Here is a 21,960-nt window from a genome sequence, read left to right on the forward strand (position 1 = left end):
CACATATGTTATGTTTGGAAGCCATCAGCACTGGTTTGGTCTATTCCATTGACCATAAATAATTTGAATTGGTCCTGGACCACCAATCCAGGGAACCCCTGCAAGTACCCTGAGGCAGTGTCGGACTGAGGCATGAAGGGCCCACCGGGGGAACGCTGTTGTAGGGGCCCATGTTTATGGGTCTGGCCAGGCTGCAGTGGGAGCGTGGCCAGCCACCACAGAGGTTTGGCAAACCATTACAGAGTACATGTTCTGTTCCCCTTGGTAAATATATAATAAACCATATTCTTGTAAAGTATAATGTAACATATGTATAATGCATAATTGAAGTGTACTAGTATAGAGTCTGGAACCTGATCCCTAGAGGATGAGGAGGGCCCACAGGCAGTGGAGGCCACCGGTGGTTTCCCCTGTGGGCCAGTCCGACCCTGCCCTGAGGCATCCCAGGGTGCCCATGGCACTAAGTTTAAGAATCACTGGGTTATTGAATTGACACAGGAAACCCTGAATTTAGGTCAGTGTTGTGTATATCCCAGTTGTGTGGCAAAATATTCATCGTATAGAAGAATATCAAGTATCCTGGTATTTAGAATAATGAATATTAAATGGGAAGGTTGGATTATTTCCTCCCTGACATACTTTGTTACATTGAGTCACTTATACATTTACAGACTTTTAAGTCTTTAGTCATAGATCTCTCTAACACTTCTTAATCTCTGTTTAGCCAATGGGTGAAAGGCTTGCATATTTTCCAAAGGATTTATTTGATCAGTGTGTATTTTACTGCTTCATTTAGGGATTTCTCTTAAACCTATAACACCCAAGTAAATTACATCCATGGCATCCTTAAGCCTACATAAGCTGTTAAACATATATGCTCTGGAATGTTGGTGCTTCTAAGTAATAATTGTATTAATATAAATATACAGTAGTCATATAGTAAGATTGCTTAGTCACCTATGAATTTAATGCAGCACAGACTTAAATGTAATTAACTAAATATTCTATGTAAAGTGCTTCTGAATATGTACAGTATGCGCTCTATAAATAACTGGTAATAATAAACTATGAAAATGTATATATTTTATTTAACCACTTGCCTGGCATGGTGGCATCAGATGCGACCATGCCTGCAAGTGCTCTATCTGACCTGGTCGCACAGGATGCGACCAGTCAGATAGGGAGTGTTTGCAGCGGCGGGGAAGAGAAACTTCCCTCCGCTGATGCTGTCTGCCTCCCTGCACTCTCCCCCTGTGTCTGCCGTGCGGCCGATCACTGCTGATCGGTCAGCACGGCAGGATCTGTCCCCTCCAGCGGCTGCAGACAATGGCAGCCGCTGGGGAGAGTACATGAACCCTCCCAAGCCACCCCCAGACCCCCCCTGTATACCTGCAGGCTGTCCCGGCTTTCAAAATGAAAGCCGAGATGTTCCCGATGGTCGCGATGTTCTCGATCGATGTTTTGGGGGTATTTTTTTTTTTTTTTTAAATCAATAAAATATTTGTTTCCATTTTTTTTTTTTTTTTACTACAATCATTTGGAATAGGGTTCAATTCATGTTCTTCACCTAATTCACTTATAAAAATACCCCACGATTTCGGAAAGGGTTTTCGGCGAAATAAATCGTCAGTTAAGGGTGGCAGTGGGGGAAAATAAAGGGTAGTTAAGAGAGTTGTTCTGGAATTTGATAAGCTTGTCTGAACAGTGAGTTTTCAAGAAAAACTTTAACATTTGGAGGCTAGAGGACAGTCTGTCCAGTGTCACTGGTCTAATAATTTCAGACTGCACATACTGTAGGTTTTACCCTGAAATACAAATTTTGTATCCATTTTGCCATTGCAGGAATCCCCAGAATTTGACCTTCAGTTTGATAATGCCTCTGATCAGTGGGTGGCTAGCTCTGGCTCAGAGAAATTTACTTTCTTCCAAATCCTGCATCATGCATGCCAGAGGTACCTTTCGGATAGAAAGCCTGAATTCATCAACTGCCAGTCCAGGCTCTTCTCAGGTGAGTGTGACTGCATCAAAGTACACAAACATATTTTCTCATATGTCCTAGAGCAGGGCTGGCCAAACCGGTCCTCGAGATCTACCAACAGTTCATGTTTTCCAGGCCTCCTGGAGATCTGTAGAACTGTCAGTTAGGAATGAATGTAGCACATCTTTTCTCTAACGTCCTAAGTGGATGCTGGGGACTCCGTCAGGACCATGGGGTTTAGCGGCTCCGCAGGAGACGGCACAATAATAAAAGCTTTAGGATCAGGTGGTGTGCACTGGCTCCTCCCCCTATGACCCTCCTCCAAGCCTCAGTTAGATTTTTGTGCCCGGCCGAGAAGGGTGCAATCTAGGTGGCTCTCCTGAGCTGCTTAGAATAAAAGTTTAAGTTAGGTTTTTTATTTTCAGTGAGTCCTGCTGGCAACAGGCTCACTGCTACGAGGGACTTAGGGGAGAGAAGTAAACTCACCTGCGTGCAGGATGGATTTGCTTCTTAGGCTACTGGACACCATTAGCTCCAGAGGGAGTCGGAACACAGGTCTCACCCTGGGGTTCGTCCCGGAGCCGTGCCGCCGACCCCCCTTGCAGATGCCGAAGTTGAAGAGGTCCAGAGGTCCAGAAACAGGCGGCAGAAGACTTTCAGTCTTCATAAGGTAGCGCACAGCACTGCAGCTGTGCGCCATTGTTGTCAGCACACTTCATACCAGCGGTCACTGAGGGTGCAGGGCGCTGGGGGGGGGGCGCCCTGGGCAGCAATGTATTATACCTTTTTTATGGCTAAAATACATCACATATAGCCCTTGAGGCTATATGGATGTATTTAACCCCTGCCAGATCTCACAAACTCCGGGAGAAGAGCCCGCCGTTTTAGGGGGCGGGGCCTATTCTCCTCAGCACACGGCGCCATTTTCCTGCTCAGCTCTGCTGTGAGGAAGGCTCCCAGGCTCTCCCCTGCACTGCACTACAGAAACAGGGTTAAAACAGAGAGGGGGGGCACTGATTTGGCGATATGATTACATATGTGAAAATGCTATAAGGGAAAACACTTGTATAAGGGGTTGTCCCTGTATAATTATAGCGTTTTTGGTGTGTGCTGGCAAACTCTCCCTCTGTCTCCCCAAAGGGCTAGTGGGGTCCTGTCCTCTATCAGAGCATTCCCTGTGTGTGTGCTGTGTGTCGGTACGTGTGTGTCGACATGTAGGAGGACGATGTTGGTGAGGAGGCGGAGCAAATTGCCTGTATTGGTAATGTCACTCTCTAGGGAGTCGACACCGGAATGGATGGCTTATTTAGGAATTACGTGATAATGTCAACACGATGCAAGGTCGGTTGACGACATGAGACGGCCGGCAAACAAATTAGTACCTGTCCAGGCGTCTCAGACACCGTCAGGGGCTTGTAAAAACGCCCATTTACCTCAGTTGGTCGACACAGACACGGACACTGACTTCAGTGTCGACGGTGAAGAAACAAACGTATTTTCCTTTAGGGCCACACGTTACATGTTAAGGGCAATGAAGGAGGTGTTACATATTTCTGATACTACAAGTACCACAAATAAGGGTATTATGTAGGGTGGGAATAATCTACTTGTAGTTTTTCCTGAATCAGATAAATTAAAGTGTGTGATGATACGTGGGTTTCCTCCGATAGAAAATTATTGGAGGTATACCCTTTCCCGCCAGAAGTGAGGGCGAGTTGGGAAACACACCTTAGGGTGGATAAGGCGCTCACACGCTTATAAAAACAAGTGGCGTTACCGTCTCCAGATACGGCCGCCCTCAAAGAGCCAGCTGATAGGAAGCTGAAAAATATCCTAAAAAGTATATACACACATACTGGTGTTATACTACGACCAGCAATCGCCTCAGCCTGGATGTGCAGCGCTGGGGGGGCTTGGTCGGATTTCCTGACTGAAAATATTGATACCCTTGACAGGAACAATATTTTATTGACTATAGAGCATTTTAAGGATGCATTTCTATATATGCGAGATGCGCAGAGGGATATTTGCATTCTGGCATCAAGAGTAGATGTGATGTCCATATCTGCCAGACGAAGTTTATAGACACGACAGTGGTCAGGTGATGCAGATTCCAGACGGCACATGGAAGTATTGCCGTATAAAGGGGCGGTCCATCGGACCTGGTGGCCATGGCAACAGCTGGAAAATCCACTTTTGTTACCCCAAGTCACATCTCAGCAGAAAAGGACACAGTCTTTTCAGTCTCAGTCCTTTCGTACCCATAAAGGCAGGCGGGCAAAAGGCCAGTCATATCTGCCCAGGGTTAGAGGAAAGGGAAGAAGACTGCAGCAGGCAGCCCATTCCCAGGAACAGAAGTCCTCCACAGCTTCTGCCAAGTCCGCAGCATGACGCTGGGGCCATACAAGCGGACTCAGGTGCGGTGGGGGGTCATCTCAAGAGTTTCAGCACGCAGTGGGCTCACTCGCAAGTGGACTCCTGGATCCTACACGTAGTATCCCAGGTGTACATTGGAAATTCGAGACGTCTTCCCCTCACAAGTTCCTGAAGTCTGCTTTACCAACGTCTCCCTCCGACAGGGAGGCAGTATTGGAAACAAATTCACAGGCTGTATTCCCAGCAGGTGATAATCAAAGTACCCCTCCTACAACAAGGGAAGGGGTATTATTCCACACTATATTGTTGTACTGAAGCCAAACGGCTCGGTGAGATCTAAAAGATTTGAACAATTACATACAAGGGTTCAAATCAAGATGGAGTCACTCAGAGCAGTGATAGCGAACCAGGACGATATGGTGTCACTGGATATCAGGGACGCTTACCTACATGTCCAAATTTTGCCCTTCTCACCAAGGGTATCTCAGGTTCGTGGTACAGAACTGTCACTATCAGTTCAGACGCTGCCGTTTGGATTGTCCACGGCACCCCGGGTCTTTACCATGGTAATGGCCGAAATGATGATTCTTCCTAAAAGAAATATGGACGCTTTCCTGATAAGGGCAAGGTCCAGAGAACAGTTGGCGGTCGGAGTAGCACTATCTCAAGTAGTTCTACGACAGCACGAGTGGATTCTAAATATTCCAAAATCGCAGCTTTTTCCGACGACACGTCTAATGTTCCTAGGAATGATTCTGGACACAGTCCAGAAAAGGATGTTTTCTCCCGGAGAAGAAGACCAGGGAGTTATCCGAGCTAGTCAGGAACCTCCTAAAACCAGGAAAAGTATCAGTGCATCATTGCACAAGGGTCCTGTGAAAAATGGTGGTTTCTTACAAAGCGATCCCATTCGGTAGATTTCACGCAAGAACCTTTCAGTGGAATCTGCTGGGAAAATGGTCCGGATCGCATCTTCAGATGCATCAGCGGACAACCCTGTCTCCAAGGACAAGGGTGTTTTCTTCTGCGGTGGCTGCAGAGTGCTCATCTATGAAAAGGCCGCAGATTCGACATTCAGGACTGGGTCCTGGTGACCACGGATGCCAGCCTGAGTGGCTGGGGAGCAGTCACACAAGGAAAAAATTTCCAGGGAGTGTGATCAAGTCTGGAGACTTCTCTCCACATAAATATACTGGAGCTAAGGGCAATTTACAAGGCTCTAAGCTTAGCAAGACCTCTGCTTCAAGGTCAGCCGGTATTGATCCAGTGGGACAACATCACGGCAGTCGCCCACGTAAACAGACAGGGCGGCACATGAAGCAGGAGGGAAATGGCAGAAACTGCAAGGATTCTTCGCTGGGCGAAAAATCATGTGATAACACTCTCAGCAGTGTTAATTCCGGGAGTGGAAAACTGGGAAGCAAACTTCCTCAGCAGGCATAACCTCCACCCGGGAGAGTGGGGACTTCAGCGGGAAGTCTTCCACATGATTGTAAACCGTTGGGAAAAACCAAAGGTGGACATGATGGCGTCCCGCCTGAACAAAAAACTAGACAAATATTGCGCCAGGTCAAGGGACCCTCAGGCAATAGCGGTGGACGCTCTGGTAACACTGTGGGTGTACCAGTCAGGGTATGTGTTCCCTCCTATGCATTTCATACCAAAAGTACTGAGAATCATAAGAAGGAGATGAGTAAGAACGATACTCGTGGTTCCGGATGGGTCAAGAAGGACTTGGTACCCGGAACTTCAAGAGATGCTCACGGAAGAACCGTGGCCTCTACCTTTAAGAAAGGACCTGCTCCAGCAGGGGCCTTGTCTGTTCCAAGACTTACTGCGGCTGCGTTTGACGGCATGGCAGTTGAACGCCGGATCCTGATGAAGTCATCCCTACCCTGGTCGAAGCCAGGAAGGATGTAACCGCAAAACATTTTCACCGCATTTGGCGAAAATATGTTGCGTGGTGTGAGGCCAAGAAGGTCCCTACAGAGGAATTCCAACTGGGTCGTTTCCTCCTACATTTCCTGAAAACAGGACTGTCTATGGGCCTAAAATTAGGGTCTATTAAGGTTCAAATTTCGACCCTGTCAAATTTCTTCCAGAAAGAACTGGCTTCAGTGCCTGAAGTTCAGACGTTTGTAAAAGGGGTAATGCATATACAGCCTCCTTTTGTGCCCCCAGTGGCACCTTGGGATCTCAATGTTGTTTTGAGCTTCCTAAAGTCACATTGGTGATCCACTCACCACTGTGGAATTAAAATATTTCACATGGAAGGTGAAGATTCTATTAGCCCTGGCTTCAGCCAGGCGTGTGTCAGAATGGGCGGCTTTATCATATAAAAGCCCTTACTTAATTTTTCATTCTGACAGGGCAGAATTGAGGACTCGTCCTCAATTTCTCCTTAAGGTGTTTTCTGTTTTTCACATGAACCAACCTATTGTGGTACCTGCGGCTACTAAGGACTTGGAGGACTCCAAGTTACTTGACGTTGTCAGGGCCCTGAAAATATATGTTTCCAGGACGACTGGAGTCAGAAAATCTGACTCGCTGTTTAGCCTGTATGCACCCTACAAGATGGGTGTTCCTGCTTCTAAGCAGACGATTGCTCGCTGGATTTGTAGTACAATTCAGCTTGCACATTCTGTGGCAGGCTTGCCACAGCCAAAATCAGTAAAAGCCCATTCCACAAGGAAGTGGGCTCATCTTGGGCGGCTGCCCGAGGGGTCTCGGCTTTACAACTTTGCCGAGCTGCTACTTGGTCAGGGGCACACCCTGACTGAGGAGGACCTGGAGTTCTCTCATTCGGTGCTGCAGAGTCATCCGCACTCTCCCGCCCGTTTGGGAGCTTTGGTATAATCCCCATGGTCCTGACGGAGTCCCCAGCATCCACTTAGGACGTTAGAGAAAATAAGAATTTACTTACCGATAATTCTATTTCTCGTAGTCCGTAGTGGATGCTGGGCGCCCATCCCAAGTGCTGATTGTCTGCAATACTTGTACATAGTTATTGTTACAAAAATCGGGTTATTCTTGTTGTGAGCCATCTTTTCAGAGGCTCCTTCGTTGTTATCATACTGTTAACTGGGTTCAGATCACAGGTTGTACGGTGTGATTGGTGTGGCTGGTATGAGTCTTACCCGGGATTCAATATCCTTCCTTATTATGCACGCTCGTCCGGGCACAGTATCCTAACTGAGGCTTGGAGGAGGGTCATAGGGGGAGGAGCCAGTGCACACCACCTGATCCTAAAGCTTTTATTATTGTGCCCTGTCTCCTGCGGAGCCGCTAAACCCCATGGTCCTGACGGAGTCCCCAGCATCCACTACGGACTACGAGAAATAGAATTATCGGTAAGTAAATTCTTATTATTTAGTAATGACTACACCTGTGCACCAGCTAGGTGGTCTGGAAAATGTGAACTGTTGGTAGATCTCGAGGACCGGTTTGGCCAGCCCTGTCCTAGAGGATACTGGGGTCCATTTAGTACCATAGGGTATAGAGGGGTCCACTAGGTGCCATGGGCACTTTAAAAATTTGATAATGTGGGCTGGCTCCTCCCTCTATGCCTCTCCTACCAGACTCCATTTAGAAAATGTGCCCGGAGGAGCCGGTCACGCTGAAGGAAGCCCCTGAACAGTTTTCTGCATTTATTTTCTGTTTGTTATTTTCAGGCAGGGCTGGTTGGCACCAGCCTGCCTGCTTCGTGGGACTTTGGTGGGGGGGTGGGGGTGAACGGCCCAACCTCTTGAAGGGTTAATGGTCCCGTTCCCCGCTGAGCTCCTGAGTGAACTGTTCGCAAGCCCCACCACGGCGAGCGTACATTCCCGCTGCACGCCGCTACCCCTAACAGAGCCAGAAGAATGAAGAGTGGTGAGTACTGCGCTGGCGCCCTCGTTAGTAGGGCCCCCGGCCATAATGGCGGCACGAGGGTACGGAGACGCACGGCTTCTAAACGGGGCGGAATGCATCTCCAGACACAGTACACGACTGCGTCTCAGTACACTGTACACAATACCCAAACTAGCAAATACTGCCTTTTAAAACGGTTCTATTCCATTTTAAGCCAGTATAAAAAAAAGTGGGAATACCGCGCGCTATTGAAGGGGGGGGGGGGGGCTTCACTATGAGAGGATTCAGCAGCTCACCAGCATCATTTTTCCTCTGCAGTGGACACAGACGCTGACTGACAGGGACGCGCAGCTCCTCCGGTGTGACTCCAAAGTACTTCAGCAGTACCAGGGAGTCATAGCAGGGGGGGAGCGACTATTAGTGTACTAAGTCCCCTATCAGGTTACTTATTCTGCAACCCGGCTAAGCTTGGCATTAGCGGTAAGGACGTGGTGGGGGCTGGCTCCAAACAACTCTGTGTCTCCCTGAAGGGCTCTTTGTGGGTTACTTGTGCTTAACCTTTTCCTGTGTGTGTGTGTGCTGTCACATTACATTATGTCAAGCAAAGAGTGCGTTTCTTGTACAGCGGAGTGTTCCTCTTCACCAGGGGGCTCACTACTGGTTACTCAGGGTTCACAGAATAGCAGGGCTGAACCGGAGTGGGTTAATTCTCTTAAAGGAATTATCGCCACTCTTTCTACAAAATTGTCCCGCAATGAGAAAGAGACGCAATACTTAAAACAGACTGTTGATGAGTTTATGAACAGAGACTCTGTCCCCAAAACAGCGTCTCAATCCCCTCCCATTTGTCCGCAAAAGTGATCTCTGGCTCATACCCTGCATTCTGACTCTGATGGGTCAGACTTGGAGGAGGGTGAGGTAGACTTGGAGGGGGGGATGTGGCTCTGTCACAGGGAATAGAGGCTCTTATAGAGGCTTTCAGAGATGTTCTTCATATTCCTTATAAAATGTCAGAGGAGTGTGAAGAATCTTATTTTAATGTAAAAAAGAAGTCCTCAGTCACTTTTCCTGTGTCAAAGGAATTGACTACGGAGGATAGAAAAAAATGGGAAAATTCACCGATAGTGGACGCATCAGTCTCTTCTAGGCTGTCACGAAAAACTGTATTGCCTGTTCCTGGTACAGCCTCCCTAAAAGACACAGCTGATCGTAAAATTGAGACTACACTCAAATCATTGTACACAGCTGCTGGGGTGGCCCAAAGACCCACTATTGCACGTGCATAGATCACAAAAGCCATTGCAAAATGGTCAGGTAACCTAATTGAGGGGTTAGATTCCTTGTCTAGGGGGGTGTTGTTTTACTCCTGCAGCATATACAGGACTCTGCGAACTTTATGGTGGAAGCCATAAAAGAGATAGGCTTGCTTAATGCATGCACCACCGCTATGGCAGTGTCGGCACGCAGGGGCTTGTGGCTACACCAGTGGACTGCTGACGCGGACTCCAGGAAAGGCGTGGAAGGCCTACCATTCACAGGAGAGGCCTTGTTTGGAGATGAACTAGACAAATGGATCTCCACAGCTACTGCGGGTAAGTCTACGTATCTTCCTTCCGCAGCCCACCCTACCAAGAAGACTTATTCAGCTTCTAAGTTACAGTCCTTTTAGACAGCCAAGTTCAAGGGCAAATCCAGAGGTGCTTCTACGTCCTCCAGCGGCGCAAGAGGTAAACCACACAAACCAGCAACTGCAGGTGCTCAGGAACAGAGCTCAGGCTCTGCTTCCTCAAAGACTTCAGCATGACGGTGGACCACAATGCCTGGAAGGCTGTCAGGTGGGAGCCCGCCTACAATTCTTCAGTCAGATCTGGTCAAATTCGTGCCAGGATCTTTGGATCATAGATCTTATTTCCCAGGGCTACAGACTGGAGTTCCAAAAGCTCCCACCTCACAGATTCTTCAAATCAGGCTTCCCAATTTCACAAAAGGCAAGTATTACTTTACACCATGCCATCCAAAAACTGGTACAGACTCAGGTCATTGTTCCAGTTCCATCTCATCTGCATAACAAGGTACTACTCCAGCTACCGAAACCGGACGGTTCGATAAGACCGATTCTGAACCTCAAGTCTTTAAACCCGTACTTACGAGTGTTCAAATTCAAGATGGAGTCTCGGAGAGCGGTAATCTCAGGTCTGGAGGAGGGGGAATTCCTAGTGTCTCTGGATATCAAGGATGCGTACCTTCACATACCGATCTGGCCACCTCATCAGGCTTATCTACGGTTTGCATTGCAGGACTGTCACTACCAGTTCCATTACAGTTATTACAGACATTACAGTAGTGTATATCCTGGGCGTCAACATCTGAGAGTCCCACTTCCCCAGCAGGCAGGACCTGCACCCCAGGAAGTGGCATCTCTGATAGGTGATGGGGGTCAGCTCTATGACCCAGCTTAAACACTGCATGATCTGGCCGGTTTTTGGTCATGTTTTCTAGCTTTACTTTATCTGACTTTAATGAGATGTGTACTGAAGCCCTGAACCTAAAGTCCAAGTGTTTTTCATACAATGTGGTTCACACCTTGCTGAAAGCAATGAAGTATTGTCAATCGGAAACTATGATTGGGTGTGAAAGATTTATATTTCCTGAACAGAAGGGGATCCTCATGATTTACTTTCTCCTGGAACAGCTGATTCTTGTCTTATAGGTTTCCTTTCCATGTGTTCCACGAGGACTGCGCAATTTTGAGGGTTAATCCCTATTTGCAACCCAAGGTGGTCTTCAGGTTCCACTTGAACCAGGAGATTGTTGTTCGAAGTATGCCACAGGATCATACTGTACATAGAGGGCTCTCGATCCTCGAATGTTGTCCAAGCTCTTAGATTTATATCCAGAGGATGAAGGCGGTGCATATGACAAATGGTCTCTTAGATCTTTGAATTCTTTAAAAAGGTCTGACCAGCCTCTAAACAGACTGTTGCTAGCTGGATTATATCAATAAGTCAGGCTTACAGTAAGGCAGAAAAATGTGAGGGCACATTCTGCCGGTTAGGAGGGTGTTTCATGGGAGCAAGGCTTGGGTCTACTGCTGAGCTGCTATACAGATCAGTCATCTGGTCTTCTGTGCATACATTCACCAAATTCTATCGATTTTATACTTTCTTGTCTAAGGATGCCAGTTTTTGCCATAAGATGCTGCACCTTTGCCCTACCACTCATTGTGAGGGTAGATCTGTACTTATGTTCAGGCCTTTTTACCAAATTCATGGGGGACACAGGACGTGTTCCATAACTCGTATTGTTCTGTTCTTGTTTTTTGTAATGTACTTTTGGTTTTGTTATAGATGGGTCAGTGAATCTTCTACTTTCCCTTGTTTATTCTCTGTTTTAGTGTTTTGTGGTTTTGTTGCTAAAAACTGAGGGGTAGCTGTACCATAGTGGCACGGATTGTGCCGCTATTCCTCTTCCTCCTTTGCTTCTTTACCGAGGCAAAGCAGGAAGCGATGCCATCTTGTCTTTCGGAGTGGCGGAGTAATTTCTCACCCCAACTGGCGATCCCGGTCAGAGCCCCCCCAGTGCTTCAGCTTCGTGCCACTGACAGTTCGTACATTGCCTAGCACACTGTGCACTATCTTGCAGATTGCAGTGCCGATAATAACAAGGGTCACTATTTGCCGTTTATCACTTCGTTACCAGAAAACCCCACAATGACATCTCATACATCTGCCCCCAAGTTTGGAAGGTAGCCAGTCAGGGTGTAGAGGCGGGAGGAGCCTGAGCTTCTCCTGTAAATAAATAAATATTGTAACATTGGGGTTAATTCCAAGTTGATCGCAGCAGGAATTTTTTTAGCAGTTGGGCAAAACCATGTGCACTGCAGGGGAGGCAGATATAACATGTGCAGAGAGAGTTAGATTTGGGTGGGTTATTTTGTTTCTCTGCAGGGTAAATACTGGCTGCTTTATTTTACACTGCAAATTAGATTGCAGATTGAACACACCACACCCAAATCTAACTCTCTCTGCACATGTTAAATCTGCCTCCCCTGCAGTGCACATGGTTTTGCCCAACTGCTAAAAAATGTCCTGCTGCGATCAACTTGGAATTACCCCCATTGTACTAAGAATATTAGAATGTGAGTGTTTGTCGCAGGCAACAGCTCATTTTCTATGCAGAAAATGCACTATTTCTATGCACTATGTGAAATGACAACAAAATATAAAAGAATCTTGAAACTCTTATAATATATACATGCATCTATCAATTGTTATACATTTCTAATGCTACAGACCTAGCCGGGCTCAGCTTACCCACGATGCGTATGCACACATCACGGGTGCGACTACCTGCAGCCGGCTGCGACTATTTGCACCAGCGATCGCATAATATATGCATTGGGCCTGTGAACGTGTTTGTGCATCGCAGCAAACAAGTCTCGGGCACACCTATTTGCAGCCAAGCTGAGCTTGGCTACATCTGTATCTTCATATTGCCCGCAATTGAGAACAATGTATATTGTGTCTTACAGGAAACAGTATATTGCACTCCGCTGCTGACAGTGTCACTAGTGCTGTACAGAAAGCTAGCCAAGCCCTTAATGAGCGTGGAGAGCGCCTGGGACGTGCTGAGGAGTCGACGGCAGAGATGATGAATAGTGCACAACAATTTGCAGACACCGCTCACAAGGTGAGGAGAACTGTATTCTGGGGGTGTGTATGTGGGTTTGGGGCTCGTGGTCGACAGTGTCTAGGTCGACACCCATGAGGTCGACAGTACCTAGGTTGACACTAGAAATTGGTCGACATGAAAAAAAGTCGATATATGAGTTTTTCAAGGTTTTTTTGGTGTCGTTTTCTTCATAAAGTGACAGGGCACCCCAATTAGTGCACCATGTCCCCTTGCATGGCGAGCGAGCTTTGGGCTAGGTTTACCTATAACTGAGCTGTAGGAGGTGGGCCACGTGGATCGTAAAGTATGAAAAAGTTCAAAAAATTTGAAAAACTCAATGGCAAACTTTTTGTATGTCGACCTAATGGTCATGTCAACCTATTTCTAGTGTTGACCTATTCACTGCCGACCAGTGGGTGTCGACCTAAGTGGTGTCGACCCAGAGTCCGGATACCTGTGTATGTATACAGTCATGTGAAAAAGAAAGTACAACTTCTGAAATCTGCTTTTCATATCAAGGCATAATTAAAATTCTCTACGTTTTGTTAGATTTAATCTAATGTGAAAGATTAAACTGAGAATATTTTACTTACAAAATGTATTTTTAATCTATTTAGTACAATCCATTCTCCTGCCTTTGCTGGACTGTGGAGATGACATGGCTGTAAGCTTGCTTGTATGCACCTGTTAAAGTAATGGGTATGAATGAAACGACCAAACGCTAATTAGGAGGGGTGTCCATACACTTTTGCAACGTCGTGTATGTGAGTGGGTGCGTGTACATGTATGTACCTGTATATATGTATATCTATCTATTGCTCTATGGGCCTGATTCAGACCTGATCGGGGCTGTGCATTTTCGCACCGAGGGCGATCAGTCATTAACTGCGTATGCACCGCAGCGCACACGTGCGTCGGCAAACAACAACTGGCATCGCCGGTCAGCGACAGGCTGGTGCGAAAATTCTAATGGCACAGCCATTCTCATGCTGATTGAGAGGAGGAAGCCATTTGTGGGTGGTAACTGACCGGTTTCTGCGAGTGACATAGAAAACGCAGGCGTTCCCAAGCGTTTTCAGGGAGAGTGTGCGACGTCGGCTCTGGTCCCCGATCATCCCCGTTTATGAAGAACAGAAAAGCTTTTCATATAATACAGAGAGCATAGAAATACAGTAAGCCAGAAAATGCTGAGTAAACAGGAAAGTATTGGGTCTGTTTGAAGGATTCTATAGTTGGGTCCTCTCAAACTCTGCGGGGAAGTGAGTTCCATAGAGTCGGAGCCACATTGCTAAAAACTCGACCCCCAGATGAATTACGGGAGATTCTAGGTACTGCTCAAAGTCTGCCAACTACAGATCACAGTAATCGAGTGGGGCAGTATGGAATCTGCAGCTAGTTCACGTAACTTGGGGCCTGGTTATGTAGAGCTTTCAAAGTTGGTAAGCTAATGCTGAAATAGATTCGCCATCTTACAGTCAGCCAGTGGAAGGCGTAGAGAATGGGTATTATGTGGCTGAACGGGGCTGGTTGGTTAATAGTCTGGCAGCTGCATTTTGTGCCACCTGTAAGTAGTGCAATTCTTTTGCTGGTAGACCAAGGTAGAAGGCATTGCAGTAGTTTAATCGAGATGAAACAAATGCGTGTATGACTTTAGGCAGGTCTATAGAGAGAATTAATTGCTGATCCTTTGTTATAACTAATGTAATATACTATATTCTAGTCTAACTCCTGCAATGTTTTACCTCTCTTCACAGCTTGCCATGAAACATAAATGCTGACACGGTAGTCTGGAACGACACAATGTGATCACTTCTTTTTTTTTCCCCTGACGAACTCTATATGCCAAAACCTCCGCACAAGGTTATTAATAAACATATTAATATTTTTATTTCGAATTGGACGCCTACTGATCTATTCCTGCCAATCCCATCTTGCTTTTCAGGTACAAGTGGTGCCAGTGCAAGGGTCCTCACTCTGTTTAGAGTTAGTTGTGGATATAAAATGCAGGGTACAGCTTTCAGCAGCCGTTTTTCACATTACTGCTGCACCAACAACTTCATTCAGTTATCGGCGGATGGATTTTATTCTAAGGACATTCCCAATACAGCGCATTGAGGATGCAACACGCTAAGTTGGGTCAAGATTGATGATGCAGGACCCCCTGTTTACTAAGCTTGCCAGCGATCAGTTGGTAAGCCAAATACCTGCACTCATGTGAATGATGCATCGCAAAAGGAGCTGGTTATGTGGAGACTGGTGAACTTATTAGCGCTGGCACAATCTACTACACATTAAAGTCTTGCTCGGACCCCTTTGTTTCCAATGGCAATATTATGCAGCTTTGCGCAGACAAGCACGTATGAATGGCTTGCATTGCCTTTGTCTGCGTCGCTGGACATTGTTCTTTTTTTGTACTTTTACGGCAGATTTTAACATCCTCTAGAGTTGAGATCGCCATCACAGATGCCAAGCCAGTGTTTCTACAGAGCCGGCACATTTTTAACATTTCCATGTGTTTATTTTTGAACCATGTTGCATAATAATTGTTCAAGCAATAAAATGGTTACGTATATCTTTAGAAAATTGTGGCAAACTTTTTTTTTTTGTTTTTTTACAAGAAGACATACTGGGCGGTATTCAAATGATATCACGCCCAATCTCCTTTTTAAAGTGATCCCCGTTATAGCACATATTGCGCTAATAGTAATCAGGTTTAGCTGCGTAAAGGCTTAGGGTACCTCGCTACCCCAAGGATAGCGAACTGAAATGATAGTACCACGCCCATCAGCAGAAACAGAACGGGTTTAAAAGGGGCTGAAAAGAATTGAATACCGCCCACTGCATTATGTATTTGTGATATGTAAAACAATGACATCCTTTATGCCTCGCTGTGAAAGGGTCCGAAATGGGTATCAACGCGGCTTGAAACCATGTTGGTGATCCCGGATCGGACCTGGGATTTAGGTGCGAAAGAGGTATAAAGGTTACTGTGTGTGATTGAGTACAAATGTAAATTGCCAAAGGTATATACAGATGTGCCCTCATACACCATTGCTGGAATCGCACCAAACAGCCTCTCATGGCACGCAAGGTCCCCTGAGAATCTCCTAACATTGGGCATCTTTTTATGACGGAAATGCATTTTAGTCTGAACTGTGACTAGGACGCAGCTGGAGACTGTGCTGATAAATTTGGTATGCAACACTTGCATATCTGTGTGCGACTGAGTCTCTGAATCTATTTATACAAAGTGCTATAATGTAGCAGCTGCAGTCTTTTCAATACATATTCCACTGTGCTCCATGTACAGTCACACACAGTATACAAGTGTCATATATCCATTAAATCAGCACAGTCTCCTCGTGCATACTAGTCACATCAAGTTGCGACTAAGATGCATTTTCGCCAAAGAAAGACACCCCCAAAGTTAGATGCGTTGCACAGGACATGGCGTCTCACTCACGCCAGGTATCTTGTGATACATGGTGTATTAAGGCTAGATGAACGCATAGATCTGTGCTGAAGCGTGATAAGGTATCTACTGCAGGTAGACAGAAAATAGACAATATAAAGGTAGACATTCATTCGGTTGATAGGGTCAAAACGTCGACATGAAAAAAGTAGCCACACAAAAAAAAATTTTTTTCAAGTTATTTTGTGTTTTTTAAACCTATTCCATCCAAATTTGTGAAACGTGTCTCCTCGTGGGCTTGCTTCGCTCGGTAAGTGAAGGTTACTAAAGGTAATAGTTTGTAACGGGATCCGGTCTCTAGGTCGACAGTAACTAGGTCGACCACTATTGGTCGACAGTAACTAGGTCGACAGGGTTTCTAGGTCGACGGGTCAAAAGGTCAACATGAGTTTTCATGATTTTTTTTCTTTTTGTGAACCTTTTCATACTTAACAATCCACGTGGACTACGATTGGAACGGTAATCTGTGCCAAGCGAAGTGGTAGCTGAGCGAGGCTCCTTGCCCGAAACATGGCGAGCGAACACGGTGCACTAATTGGGGTTCCCCGTCACTCTACAAATAAAACGACACCAAAAAAACATACAAAACTCATGTCAACCTTTTGACCTGTCAACCTAAAGACCCTGTCAACCTAGTTACTGTCAACCAATAGTGGTCGACCTAGTTACTATCTACCTTTCATACCACACCCGTTTGTAACATGGATAGTAAATGCAAGAAAAGATGTAAAAACATGAAAAAACCCTAAAAAAAAAGTCGACCTTTTAACCCTATGGTATTGACCGTCGACCTTGTAACTGGCTATCAACCACCTCCCATCTGCTGCTATGTCTGAGTACAGCATAAGAGAAGTAGTTTTAGGAAGAACAATCATGAATTTAGAATGATTTTTTAATGTATAGAATGATTTAAAAATAATCTCTCTACAGTAGTCGACATTACTAGTCAGTCCATCTATGGTTCAGATTTCAGCTACTAAACTATTCATAAAAGAAGTTATTAAAGATTAAAAGCAGCCTTAACAGCTGTTTCAAGTGTGACACTGCCTTTGGTAAAGCGTGTGTCATGCATATGAAATGGTGTTGACCAGGACTGAATTTTTACTTAAAAATGTACTTTTAATTGAGCTGTGAGTGCAGGGTCTATATTATTATTATTTTTATTATTATTATTAATTTAATGGACACTTTCGGAGGGGTATAGTATGATTTGTCGACATAAGAAAGGCAGGGTTGAATTGTCATGTGTATCCGGATAATAACCGATATGATCAACTGTCGACAATCCGTCCCTGGTGGTCTAGTGGGCACTAAGCTTCTCCCAGGGGCTTCAGCTTATCTTCGGGGTCCCGACAGTCATTTCTGGGTCAAACCTATAAGGTACTGTCCAGTTTATGTAGGTATTTCCCCACTATCTCTAACCCTAGTCCCTAACTCTACCCTAAGTGAAGGAATTCTCAACCACGGCCCTCATTGCGCACTAACAGTCCAGGTATATCCATAGTTGAGCGCAGGTGACTTAAGTAGTGCCTCAGTTTTTTATTTAACCATCCATGGATATCACCAAAAATCTGGACTGTTCGTGTGCCTTGAGGACCAAGGTTGGGAAAAAACTGCCCTAGTGCCTAAGCACCTGCACCCACAGCCAAAACCAAACCTGCACCCGCAGCCCAACCTTAACTATCAGTATCCCCAGCATTGATCATTCAGTGTATTGGGCTTGATGATCGAGCGATCAGCCTGAAAATGGATGAAAACCGGTCAGGATCGTTTTGTTTTCAAAGCTGTCCGATCCATCATAGATACTGTAGACTCCTCCAATGTCTCCATTGGCTGGTCCACTGCATGGTCGTCTGGTATACAGCCAGCTGAAGTGTTTCTTCTAGGTCGTTTGTTTTCAGTAGTCAGCCAGATGAATGTGAGACTGGTAAAGGGTTAGTGTGAATAAGGGGGAAGTGTGTGCTTTTAAACTGCTAAGAAGTTAATGTTTTTATTCTTTTAAACATTTTAAATAATTGAATAAATGTTGTCACTGCTCCAGAACCTATTACTGAAATATATAACAACTTGACACTGTCCTTCTAACAGCAGAAAACAGTTCTAATGGAAACATAATAATCTTAATGAAATTGTACAATATATATATTATTGGAATAAAGATCTTTGCAAACTAATAAAAACCATATATGCGGATTAGAAATCGTATCAATAAAATTTTTTTTTAAATGACACAAAACGTACTGTATGTGTGTTTAAGCAGGTTAGAGTTATGTCTCCATAAGCATAGATACATCTATAAAAGTATAGGAAAGATTATTTACCGCCGGGCAGCATTATAAGATAGCTGGGGGTGTGGTGTGAATGCAGACATAAAGGGACATTTACTAAGCAGTGATAACAGCAGAGAACTGAGCCAGTGGAGAAGTTGCCCATTGCAACCAATCAGCACTGAAGTAACATCTATAATTTGCATACTATAAAATGATACAGAGCTGCTGATTGGTTGATGGGGCCACTTCTCCACTGGCTCACTTCTCCGCTCTTATCACTGCTTAGTAAATGTCCCCCTGAACTCCTAGATGAAGTGTGCAGAGAGCACCATCATATTGCTCCCCCTGCTGTGACCGTATCCACCTTACTGCACCAGGCAATAACAGATTTGTTTGATCCCACTGGACCTGGATGGTTAGGGGATTCCTTCTTACCATCAGTAACCACCTTTTACTGACTCCACCTACTGCGTAGGTAACTTGCTTCCAACATTAGGCTCCTTCAATCAACACATGTAACCACTCACTTCTGTTGCGTATGCATAGACAAGCTTCTGCAACAGCCCACTGGATCTGAGTTGCCAGGGACTTGTTGGGTTGGGGACTAGGGTCTTGGATTGGCTGAGATTTTTGCTGCTGGGGGCTGAATGGATGGGAGCTACCTAGGACTGGTAAGCAAGGACCATATGTGACCGTGATATGTACTGGGCTGTGACATGTCTCTCTTCCTTTAGTGTAATGGGTGTAGGGTGGCTCTATACTACAGAACCTACCCAATGTATTTGTATAGTATTCCCTGTTATACAGTGGGTGCAGAGAGACAGATTCTGTTATGTCATCTATGCAGAATGGCCCAGGTATGATGCTCTGGAAACCTGTGCGTCACAGTATCTGCTTTGATGAATGTTCAAGGTGTGATGCTCTGCAGAACATGTCTTGCGATCACTGCTCTATGGAATGTCCAGGCTATGATACTCTGCAGAGTGTCTCTTGTGACCACTGCTCTACACACCTATATTTGCCGTCACTCCTCCTCCTCTGATTTGTGTGTGTTACTATATGTGGTAAGCAGAGTGTGAGTGCACCAGTGTGCTGCTATGTGGTAAGAGGTGTGTGTGCGTGCGCCAGTGCTGCTGCTATATGTGGTAAGAGGTGTGTGTGTGCGTGCGCCAGTGTGCTTCTGATATGTGGTAAGAGGTGTGTGTGCGTGTGCCAGTGTGCTGCTGCTATATGTGGTAAGAGGCTACGGGAATGAAAGGAGATGATTATGTTGTTGAGAGAGATGCAGTTGGGAGATGATGTGCGGGGAGATGCGGGCGGGAGATGATGGTGTGCTTAGAGATTACGCAGGTGCTACGAGTATGGTTGTACCGGTGTTGTATGATGATAACCTTGCTCCTACACAACCAGGTATACTGACTGAAGATATCATCTTTCCAGGGAGGATACATTTCTTTAGAGGTTCCCCATTATGAGAAACCATCATACAAGTTAGGTGCATATGGAATGTAAAGGAATGTTCCCAGAGTGACCTGAAATGAGTGGGGTGTCATGTTGACACGCCCCATTTTCAGTGACCGCGCCATGTAGACTCGCCAGTTTTATGGCGCACACACACAGTTTTAAAATGTGTGTGTGGGGGGGGGGGGGTCTGCTAAGAACCCTAAATCCACCTCTGACAGTTCCCACTTGTCCCTTACCATGGACCAGTTCTCTGCAGGTTAGCAGGCAGAGACACTTGGCTTAATCTAGGACAGCGGAGGAACGGAATAATGTTGCGCAACTCTGATGGTTGCCGGATACAGATGCAGTCATCTTTAAAGGCAAGATGTCTATTGCTCAAAAAGACACTCCCCCTTGCACATATTGCTTGGAGGTATACAGATGTTCATAGCAGTACAACTGTCCTTGACGTCACAGAAGATCAACAAAAACATGGCTCACATGCCTCTTTTTTTCCTAATAAAACAGTACCACAGGGGTTAAGTCTGCCCTGCAGTTTTTACCCAATCAACTTGAGTGCATGTGCCTGGCATGTACGAAGCAGGCACACCTTTACATTGTCCATCACTTCTGCCTGAGACCACCTGCAGTGATAATTGACGCCTAGGTGCTAGTATGTACAGTGGGAGCAATGTTTCCTCCAAAACTGTCTTCTAGGATCTGCTAGGGGCATCTTATCAACTACTCAAGCTGACTTTGAACTACAGAGAAAGCAGACAAGGGGCTGGATGTCGTGACGCCCAAGATTGCTGGAGGTGTGAGATGCTGTCAGATCTCCGGTCCAAGATCTCCATGCTCCCCCTACATTCTATCATACCATTTTCAAAGTACGAGACTACAGTGGAAGGCATTCTGTTTGCCAGGGAGGGGGGTTGGGGGACCCAAAAGCCCACAGAGCGCTCCAGATTCCGCCTAGACTTCCAAGGAAAACAGTGAGTGCATTTAACTTACAGTAAAAATGCATTTGAATAATAACCTTTTTTTACACTATAAAAATAGTTACTCTGAGCCTGTGCACTGCAACTAGCTTTACAGACTGCAGCTCAGGAACTCTCCTGGCTCAGTGCTACACACACACCTTTTATAATACATGTGTATCTCCTATATGGATATGTACAGTTATTAAAATAGTCCCAGTACTCAACCCTGCAGTGCTGGAGCTCTAAGTGCTTAATTAACAAGCCATATCACCACACCTGCTGGACTCAGTCTAGCCTGCAGAGCTTTGCTTTGTCTCCTGACGGTGCTAGGGTGGGTACCAGGAGCTGGATTTCCTAATTCTCCAGTGTGCTACAGAGCCCGACTGCCCTGCAGGTTCCAGTGGTTCCTGGCTGCAGCGGCTCTCGGTACCAGGGGGTCTATTTACTAAGCCTTGGATGAAGATAAAGTGGACGGAGATAAAGTACAAACCAACCAGCTCCTGACATTTTTCAAATCCAGCCTGTGACATGGCAGTTAGGATATACAAACTCCACACAGTTAGAGCCATGGAATCAGTGTTCCTTGTTATTGTATTGGTACTGTGTATGTGTACGCAGTTGTGAAGGACTTTGCGAGGCTCCGCTGGGCCATTTCTGGGTGGCATCTTCACTTGCATTGATTAGCAATTCCATAGCCTGAAAAATTATATTTTTATTAAACATTTTATTGATGACATTTTTTATCCACATATATGGTTTCCATAAGAAATCGTACTGTGTACTGAAGTGCTGTCTCTTTATATAACAATTTTTTCTGTATTTGGAGATTGACTTTCTTTAACAGTTGCTAAACTCTAAGAGTGCCTCAAATGGTATATTTTCCCTTCCTTGCTCTTATTGAAATGAACTATATATACACAT

At 45.6% G+C, this 21,960-nt stretch overlaps 1 protein-coding gene across 1 annotated transcript in view; it reads left to right on the plus strand.

Moving 5' to 3' along the window:
- Nucleotides 1-15,457, plus strand: part of STXBP6 (syntaxin binding protein 6) — a 151,119-nt gene extending 135,662 nt beyond the window's left edge. Inside the window, exons 4-6 of the mRNA XM_063948163.1 lie at nt 1,843-2,008; nt 12,735-12,892; nt 14,629-15,457. Coding sequence (XP_063804233.1) covers nt 1,843-2,008; nt 12,735-12,892; nt 14,629-14,652 — 348 coding nt within the window. The 3' untranslated portion in view covers nt 14,653-15,457. The remainder of the gene's footprint in view (nt 1-1,842; nt 2,009-12,734; nt 12,893-14,628) is intronic.
- The last annotated feature ends 6,503 nt before the right edge of the window (nt 15,458-21,960 follow it).

The sequence above is a fragment of the Pseudophryne corroboree genome, chromosome 12 (genome assembly GCF_028390025.1).
Source record: "Pseudophryne corroboree isolate aPseCor3 chromosome 12, aPseCor3.hap2, whole genome shotgun sequence".
In the NCBI taxonomy this organism is placed as follows: domain Eukaryota; kingdom Metazoa; phylum Chordata; class Amphibia; order Anura; family Myobatrachidae; genus Pseudophryne; species Pseudophryne corroboree.